Here is a 9,315-nt window from a genome sequence, read left to right as displayed (position 1 = left end):
GCTTTCATTACAATTAAGATAAGAGTTGACTTAAAGGTCTTAGTTACCATAAGGTAAAATATCCCTTAAAAAAAGGGGGAAACGAAATGAAGTTGATTTATTTGAAATTGTACTTTAATAGGATGAAATTTAATGCAATGGAATGAAAAGCGATGAGGTCAGATCAGATGAAATTAACTGAAATAACAGCCCAGTAAAATGGTGAGAATTTGATTGATGAATGGTTCAGATTTTAGTGGGTATTTTTGGAGGAACTCAAGAAGCCATGTCCAGTGGCTTTGTTTCCTTATTTCGCATTTGTGCACTTCCAGTTTCCACGGATACAACGGTTAATAAGCTATGATCATTATACGTTTAAACACGAAGAAATAATTTAGGCAATCCCGCCTTTAAATCATTTAGGGACCTAGCCGGATCCATTGGGCCTTTAAGTCTTTTTCTGATGTTATCACGGGTTACCAGCCACGGTTACGCTGAAATAGCCCCTAAGGCTATCAGCTTAGGTAGGAAAAAAAAAATCACGGGTTATATTATTTAGCAGAGTATTTTGAGTAGGTTTTTAAGAACGTGTGATACCTTCCTTTACAATTATTTATTTTCCAATTTTTCTGCTCTAAGTGATATTATGTACTTTCTTACATACGTGATTAAAAAAGTTTTAATGTATGATGTAATCGTTTGTTTTATTGTATCGTAAAGCGATCAATTACATACTATTATTTAATTTATTAATTAGTTTAATATTATAACAACGTTGTCAACGTAATTCATATTTCGATTTCTACAATTCAGTATGTTTCGTTTCTAATGTAGCGGGTGGTATTGGATTATAATAGAATTGTTGGTAAATTTCGTCCCATAATTTGGCACGTTTTTCGAGAAGTGAACCTCTTAGCTCAATTACTTCTCCTATGGACATATGAGGAGACCAATCCTTCTCGACTGGTGGCCATTTTGGGAGTATTGAGTCTTCGGGCACCGGTTTACTGCAACAGAAAATTTATTTGATAAGATTATATACAGCATGTGCAATTTTCTTTGGCAAATACAATTTATTCTTGATTTTATTTAAACCATTGCAAATTGCAAATGAAGAAATTTTATACCAAGTATAAAGAAACTTGCCCTTGAATTAAAGCATCTAAACTACAAATACATACCCGGTAACTATGAAATTTGTCCACATTTCTCGCATTCTAGCTTTCATTCTTTTATAAGTTTTCGATGCCATGCTTTCGTCGTAATGTGTCGCGTTCAAGCCGTCTAATACAGCATTTGTCTGTGCAATATGATCGGCACCTTTAACATCTACGTACGGAATTGGCATTGTGTCTTCATCTACGAAACTGTACTCATATAAATATATTCGATCATGCCCAGCTTCTAAATGCATCTTGACAGATCTTAATACGGGAAAAGCGAACATAACATCAGTGAAGTAGTCAATGTAAGCCAAAATATTCGATTCAGTGATAGTTTTTTTGCCGAAATAAAATTCTTTGACCTTTTTCGCGATTTCTTCCTTTTGTTCTTGGCTTTCGAATTTCAAATTTGATGGCAAGTACTGTGAGAATTTCGAGTTGAATTTCTCCAACCACATTTCGAAATAGTTCACTCGAACTAAACCTTCCATGTTGCAGATGCCAAAGAGAATTGGAACCTTCTGGTATTTTCTTTTACTTATAATGTTTACTGGAGCTTCTGTTAGAAATGCTTCCTCACCTATGTCTCGTTCAATGCAAGGCTCAAAACTGATTGCCGTACCGGGGGCACCGGAAAATGTATTAGCGGTTAGTTTCTTGAAAGAAGCTTTCGTATAAAACTTTTCTAAAACCTCAATGTCATCTACATCTGTTACGTTCATTTTTTTGGCAAACTTCTTAGCATTAGCCAATGGATCTCGTTGTATCGTGAAAGATGCTAGAGCCGATCCGCTTTCGGGTATAGCTTTGTTAAATAAACCTCTAGTTAGGTCGGAGAGCATTAGAAGCTCAACTGCAGCAGCTCCCGAGCTATATCCAGCGATTGTGACCTCTTCAGGGTTTCCACCAAATTTTTCGATATTTTTCTTCACCCACCTGAGGAGGGCAACTATATCTTTCATGCCTGCATTACCTGGAGCCTCTTTTGTGCCCAGACATAGAAAACCATGCGCACCTAAGCGGTAGTTAAAGGTTATTGCTATAATTTTTTCACCTCTAACTAATTTTTTTGGTGTTACGCTGTTACCGAAGCCGACTTGGTATCCACCACCGTGGACATATACAACGACAGGAAGATTTTTATTGTCGGCGTCTGGTACAAACACATTTGCGATGAGGCAATCTTCATTGTAGATGAATTTCTTTTTAAAGCCCACGTCGACAGGATGTTGGGGACACATGATTCCTTTGTCTATTGCTTCGAAAGGTTCCTTCCATGTTGGCGGAGGAAGAGGAGCCTGGAATAAAACAAATAAGCATGTTTAATGAATTACTGTACAATGTTTTAAATTCAGAAAATAGCAATTAGTAATATATATGTCAATATGGAGTCTTTTTGGCCTAAAGGATAAAACTACCGGTGCATTTGTATCGAGTGACTGTGCCGGTGTTCAAATCCTGCAGGCAGGTACAATTTTCTCTAATAAAATCGTACTAAATTAATGTCCCCGAATGACTTCCACGATGAAGAAATAAAATCGTGTAATAAAAATCAACTCCGCAGAAATCGCAATTTGCGTACTTACTAAAGAATTGCGAAAATACTGCATTCACGTTAGGTTTTTCTGTGGGTTCCGGTAGCCACATAAGAACCATGTGGGTCGAAGACGAGGTACCATACGCTTGTTTACCCATCTAAGTCCTACATAAATGCATCGGTCCTTCACGCCGAGGCTGTTATGATTAAGAACAGATCTTCTTATTTTCATGGCGTAGGCCACTTTTTACCGTTACTAATTCTAACTCTGTAGTGCACAATCTCTTTAGCATGAACTCGATACTTATAGCTTCCACAGTACCGATGAGCTTTAATTTTTGTTCCCTTACCTTGAACTTGTCAGGTCCCTTTGGTGCACTAGCATAAGGGATCCCATGAAACACGAACACGTCGACTTCAGGATCCTTGTAGCCTCGTACCGGGCCCTGGTCTAGGAGGACTTCCTTCCATTCGTCAATCGCGTCTTCGGTCTTCGTTTGACCAAGAATAAAAGCACCGAACAACAACGTACGCCACATGGTCAACGGACCGAATACAGTTTTAATTATTTTTACAAGTGATAATGTATGATATCGCCATGATAAGGTTGGTTGCGCGTGATACGTATATCATTGTCAAGGGTTCTTGATATTTTGTTTTAAATAAGTCTGGAGATTTCAGTCAGTAAGGCAACTCATAATTCTAATTACTGGTATTACCATTAAAACCTCTATTACGTTTTAATCTTGTGTGTTTTGCTGTAATTATATTAAATCGGACGTTTCGTACACATTACAGTTTTCGTGATCACGACGACTAAAGTGTTATGAAAACGTGGAATATTTTTTGTAACAAAATCAACGGTAGTGAGATAAATATTCAAATGTATTTACAAATAATTTAGTGATTGGTGGGAAAAAACTAAATCCTTAGATACTTTCACCACGGCGGTGCGCTGGTTCTAGATTCTAGAAGATTCCTGTGGGGGGGCGAGGAGATAATTTTGATATGAGTAGTAGACGTACCAGCCAACCCGGCTTCTTGTAGACGGCAGTGCCTAGGAAACGTGACTGGCGGACGACACGTAATGGCGGCGGTCGGCTTGACGGCTGGAGAGCTCTCCTCTAAATTAGCTTTGTTCACCAAAACGGGTATGACACTCGCACAACGACGAGGATGATCGTCCGTAGGAGATCCTAAGGGAAAATTATCACAAGTCCAAAAATATTAAGATGTAACAAGCGGCGGGTATGTACGCTTTCAACGCGCGCGGTGCGGTCGCCGAGTCTTTTCGTGTAACTGGTCATGTGATAGGTTCGATGACTGGGCGTAAGTTGACAAGTCTTAGATCTACCCACATAAAAAAAGAACCAGTGATAATAAAGAAAAATGCAAAATCAAACCACAAAAGTAGGTTTAATCATGTCTACGGCTCGCGAGAACCTAAGTAAATAATATCTATATACATATATATGTATATACTATACTCCTATTATATCTTCCCTTAAGTCTTTCGACATATTACTACCCCCTGCATTATATTTTCCTTCACAAATTCGTCCCAGCCCTTTATTGCGGCAGCTACAACTGTAAAAACTGTGAGACCTTAGAACTCATGTCTCAGGGAGGGTGGCAGCATTTACGTTGTAGATACCTATGGGCTCCGGTAACCATTTAACGCCAAGTGAGCCGTGAGCTCGTGCACCCATCTAAGCAATAAAAAATAAGTACGTATACAATAAACGTCCTAAGCACAACGAACGCGTCAGTCATTTGTTAAAAAACATGAATTGATAACCCTACAGTTTGATTAACTTTATCTCAAGCGATTTAAAAGTACAGTGGCAATGCAATAGTAATTTAACACGTAATCATAATTATCGACATTAGAAGCATAAAGTCAGATATATTATGTGTTTTTGCTATACTGATTTTAAAACTAATTCGTGCGTGGTTTTTTTTAATTTATTTTGTAACTGTTTTTTTTTTTATATTGCGATTGCGTTTCTGAAGATCTTTTTGCCACTTCCCATTCGGCTTCAGAATGAGCTTGCCTCCGAGGTGTTTCCCATGCGATAAGAATTTTCATTTTTCAACAAGGTCTGGAGAGAGTCGTCAACAGTGGGTAGTAATTTGGCTGTGCCTCCGGCATTGCTAACTTCCACGAATGATGGCGACCGCTTACAATTAGATGGGTCGTATGGTTTAGTTTTCCGTGGAAAAAAGGTTAAAATTAAATGAAAATCCTGGCAACAGTACTAAGGTATCTGAATTCGCAGTCGGGGGTCATTAAAAGTGAATCATCTGTTGGAGACATATTTATAGGTAGATTTATAAGTATATGTCTTGTTACGATATTTCCAGTAGGCACAATGCATATTAATTTTTTTTTTTTTTTTTTTATTGCTTAGCTGTGTGGACGAGCTCACAGCCCACCTGATGTTAAGTGGTTACTGGAGCCCATAGACATCTACAACGTAAATGCGCCACACACCTTGAGATATAGTTTTAAGGTCTCAGTATAGTCACAACGGCTGCCCCACCCTTCAAACCGAAACGCATTACTGCTTCACGGCAGAAATAGGCGGGGCGGTGGTACCTACCCGTGCGGACTCACAAGAGGTCCTACCACCAGTAATTACGCAAATTATAATTTTGCTGGTTTCATTTTTATTACACGATGTTATTCCTTCACCGTGGAAGTCAATCGTGAACATTTGTTGAGTACGTATTTCATTAGAAAAATTGGTACCCGCCTGCGGGATTCGAACACCGGTGCATCGTTTCAACACGAATGCACCGGACGTCTTATCCGTTAGGCCACAACGACCACAAAATTATATCTTCCATATTAAATCTTCCCCCATTGGTGAAGAATGAGAAAGTTTTGTATGAAATTATTTTTAAGGAATAAAATTATTGATTGAACAAAAAACTGGTACTTGTACCAAATACGGAGCACGGCAAATCGCATTTCAACGAATAGTCTCTATTTTTTACGTAAGCTATAAATTAATAAACAAGGCAATTGAGATCCAAAAATGCAGGTCCAGTGTATCTGAAAGATTAGTTATAATAAGATTCTTTTTTTGTGAAATGGCATGTTGTAAGCTCGCAAGACCAGGTAGGTATCACCGCCCCGCCTACTTCTGCAGTAATGTGTACTCTCACAGGTTAAATCCTATAGAAGCTTCTCTTTTTTTGGTGTCGCCTTTACGTTTCATCAGGTTAAAAACTAGAACAGTCCTAAGGAGTTCTTATTTTTTCCCTTATCCGACTATGTGGGGTCGGCACTAGCGTGTCAAGAAGTTGTCATTAAAAATATGTTTCTGAAATCACATGCTAGACTCATTCGCGAAGCAGCTGCTCTTGAGTTGTTAGGTCTCCTCTGGAGGCGCTCGAGCAGCTGTTAGCAAATTCCATCTCTCCTGGCTGAACTTTTGTTCGCCCATCCATCCTAGTGAAACTGGAGAGGGCTCCTGGCCACTAGTCATCCTTCCTAAAAAACAACTCGCATGATTTGGTACCACGGTCTTGTTTACTGGCCGCAAAGCTATGCATTTCGTCGTCAAACCCGTCGCTTGCGACGAAGGGTTCGACGCGTAAATTATCCCACAGACACAGGCCACTGAGTGCCTCGCCGGATCTTCTTAGTGGGTCGCGTTTCCGATCCGGTGGTAAATTCTGCGAAGCACGGCTATTGCTAGGGTTCGTGTTAGCAACGCCGTCAGGTTTGAGCCCCGTGAGCTCACCTACTAGTTAAGCTTACGCTGAAATAACCTCTTAAGGCTATCAACTTAGGTAGGAAAAAAATGCGTTTCGTTATGAAGGGCGGGATACCCGCTATTCTATGCAGAGTTCTACTTTATGTGACCAGGTGGGCGGTGACATTCACTCCGCGATGGGTCGTGGGCACATTTGCCGATTAACGCGAATAATAAAACATTGTACAATAAATGCGACTAGCAAATAGCGTTGAAATTCAATTACGTTTTGATATCAGTCGCAATAATATCCGAAATACTATTCTTGTATATTTGTATGATTTTACAAAACTCCCAATGCTTCTTATGTAACTAGCTCCCATCAATTATCAATATAGGTACTTTACAGGAGAAAGTTAATGAGAAATTGCCTGTATTTATGTGTTCTTGTTAGGACATTAGTTACTGACTGTGTGCAAACTATGCGACATGTGGGTGATATTCGGCGTACATTGCCAAATATCGTATCACAAGTCCGAAAATATCATCGGAACACCACCGAACGGACGGTATGCAAAAATTTACAATCCACTCAATAAAAAGCCGTAATTTCTATATATACGCATACAGGGACGACCGCATCTCGACTACGCTTTATACGTGATGTACTCACTTCTATATAAAACCGGGGAGAGAGCCAAGTTCTAAATATAATGTACGAACGCTGCCGAAGTCGACCGAAGTTGCCCGCCCGCCTCAGTCCATCGCTAACTGCCGCTCCGAGATTTCAAAGCGGCGTTGAACGCGCGGCAACCAAACATTCACTCGTTCGCGTCGTGTAGGGCTATAGACCGAACTAGTTTCCGTCTCGACCGGATCGCGACCGTAACACCTCCGCACCGAACCAGTGGATTTAGGATATCGAATCGGTGAATGAACAGTGTCTAGTGTTGTGCTGCGTTTCAACGTTACCGGTAATGTAAGTTTTTTTTTTATTTATTTTTTTGTTAACTTTTCATTTTTAACGAGTCATTTGACGTTCCTTGATGTGGCTCTGGAATGAAAGTATTAAGTTTCAACATGTCCGCCGGAACGTTCCGAAATTGCTTTGACCGTCACACCGCGGTGCAGAGTTTTGCTTTTCCCTGTGCCAGTCCGCCAGACAGCGCTTTTAACCTAATTCCCGCATGCTTACGTTAACGGATTCTGTTTATTTTCTTATAATATTTTTTCGCCTACGAACTAGAGCAAGCGGTTAGAATTTTGCCTTCTCCGAGAAATTATATCGGCACGCAAGTAAAAAGCGAAATTTATTCTTTTTATTAAATTTATTAACGTTCGTCATTTCTTTGACGTATGAACGAAAAAAAAAAAATAACCGATATTGGCAGACATCTTTATTCGGACACTGAAATTTCAGTTGCCAAGAAAATTGTTTATCAAAGGTTGTATAAGTTTTTTTGTTCTAAAAAAAAGTTTTAATTAATTATTGATATTGTATACCCACAATTCGGCTTTTAGTATACCCTGTGACGTCATTGTCGTCCGAAACTATCGGCTATCCTGCATTGCGGTTTGTACGGGTTTCACTTTAGTCTAGACAGGAACGTAAATATGGAATGTTCCTTTTTGATCTAAATTTTCCCCAATAATTGTTTCAAGTCGGTATTGAAATTTATTTCGTTTTTATGAAGGTCCGAGCCTATTTGTGCCAAAATTGACGAATTATTAAGTTTGAAATCTGTCCTAAGCGGTTAGCACCGATGTGTCCACGCCATTGTTGATTATAAGCATCGATGACTATAGTATACCAAACACTTTTATACTGGCAACACGAGAGAAAGATAATTTTAAATTTGAGAAAAGTTTTTCAAAGTTGACAATATAAACTAATAATGGCCGGTCCTTATGTTTATGTTTTTTTTTTGTAAATAAAGAGATACATATTTTTTTCGATTTTAAAAGAATTCTTGAAATATAGAATTGAAAATCATATTTTTTTACGTATCCTCTAAGTTTTAAATACCTAACACTAATGTCTCATTGTATTAAAAACAAAGAACTTACTATTTAGTAAAAATAATGTCTCTTTTTGTTGTTTAATATTATTTTGCGTCCGCCATCTTGATTATATTATTATGAGATCTTATTTAGTGTTTCCTGTCATTTAATTATTGGCTTTCAGCACTTTGACAGCGTGGCAGTATTTTTTAGTCATTACAGTTATAAATTATCTAATAATATAAACCTGAATTTAATAAGAGATAATAGATAAGCATAAATTTCAAATACCTAGTCAAGTCATAAATTCTGTCACATGTTTAATGTAAAATAATTGAAACAAGTTTATTCATTATGTAACCATTCATATACCAAAATGAACTTAACAAAACATAGATTCATATGACACTAAAGTTTATTCAAAATGACCTCCGTGATTTTGAAGACAGGCCTTCAATCTGCGCGGCCAGTCGTCTATCGCAGCACAAACGAGGTCCATGTCAATATCGGCGGCTGCCTTAACCAAGGATGTCTTGAGTGACTCCAAATTGGGATGAGGCTTTGAGCACGCCTTTTCCTCCAAGTGTTGCCATATCTTGTAATCTAACGGATTCAAATCTGGACTGGAGGAGGGCCAGTCTTCGTGCCGGATGAAGTCGATTTCACGCGCCGCCAGCCAGTCTTGTGTGCTCTTCGCTCTATGAGCTGGCGCCGAATCTTGTTGGAATACCCAGTGCCTGTTATTGAACATGGTATGAGAAACAGGTTTCACAAGGTTCGTCAGGACTGTATTTTGATACACAACTGCATTCGTTTTTACACCTTTCTCACAAAAATGTACCTCTGTTAAGCCCCAATAAGAAACTCCCAACCATACCATGAGCGAGGACGGAAAATGACCTCGTTGGACACGCGGAATACGGCTGCTCGC

At 38.9% G+C, this 9,315-nt stretch overlaps 2 protein-coding genes across 2 annotated transcripts in view; one reads left to right on the top strand and one right to left on the bottom strand.

Moving 5' to 3' along the window:
* Positions 1–664: 664 nt before the first annotated feature.
* LOC114243528 (esterase FE4) lies at positions 665–3,259 on the bottom strand. Its single transcript, XM_028175045.2, has 3 exons — positions 3,030–3,259; positions 1,161–2,440; positions 665–986 (listed from the first exon to the last, which is right to left on the bottom strand). Exons 1-3 carry the CDS (start codon positions 3,216–3,218, stop codon positions 782–784), a joined length of 1,674 nt encoding a protein of 557 aa, XP_028030846.2. The 5' UTR covers positions 3,219–3,259; the 3' UTR covers positions 665–781.
* Positions 3,260–7,221: 3,962 nt separating this feature from the next.
* Msp300 (Muscle-specific protein 300 kDa) overlaps positions 7,222–9,315 on the top strand; it is a 215,885-nt gene continuing 213,791 nt past the window's right edge. Inside the window, exon 1 of the mRNA XM_089731748.1 lies at positions 7,222–7,362. The gene's annotated coding sequence lies outside the window, so the exon portion shown is untranslated. The remainder of the gene's footprint in view (positions 7,363–9,315) is intronic.

The sequence above is a fragment of the Bombyx mandarina genome, chromosome 12 (genome assembly GCF_030267445.1).
Source record: "Bombyx mandarina strain Sakado chromosome 12, ASM3026744v2".
Taxonomy (NCBI): domain Eukaryota; kingdom Metazoa; phylum Arthropoda; class Insecta; order Lepidoptera; family Bombycidae; genus Bombyx; species Bombyx mandarina.
Note: the sequence above shows the minus strand (reverse complement) of the source record. Positions and strands in the feature narration are given on the sequence as shown.

Excerpts from the sequence above, each read along its gene's own strand:
- LOC114243528 (XM_028175045.2), bottom strand. The coding sequence starts at position 3,218 with ATGTGGCGTACGTTGTTGTTCGGTGCTTTTATTCTTGGTCAAACGAAG. Across the intron at positions 2,441-3,029 it reads AGGGACCTGACAAGTTCAAG|GCTCCTCTTCCTCCGCCAAC; the intron begins GTAAGGGAACAA and ends GTTTTATTCCAG. Across the intron at positions 987-1,160 it reads ACAAATTTCATAGTTACCGG|TAAACCGGTGCCCGAAGACT; the intron begins GTATGTATTTGT and ends TTTCTGTTGCAG.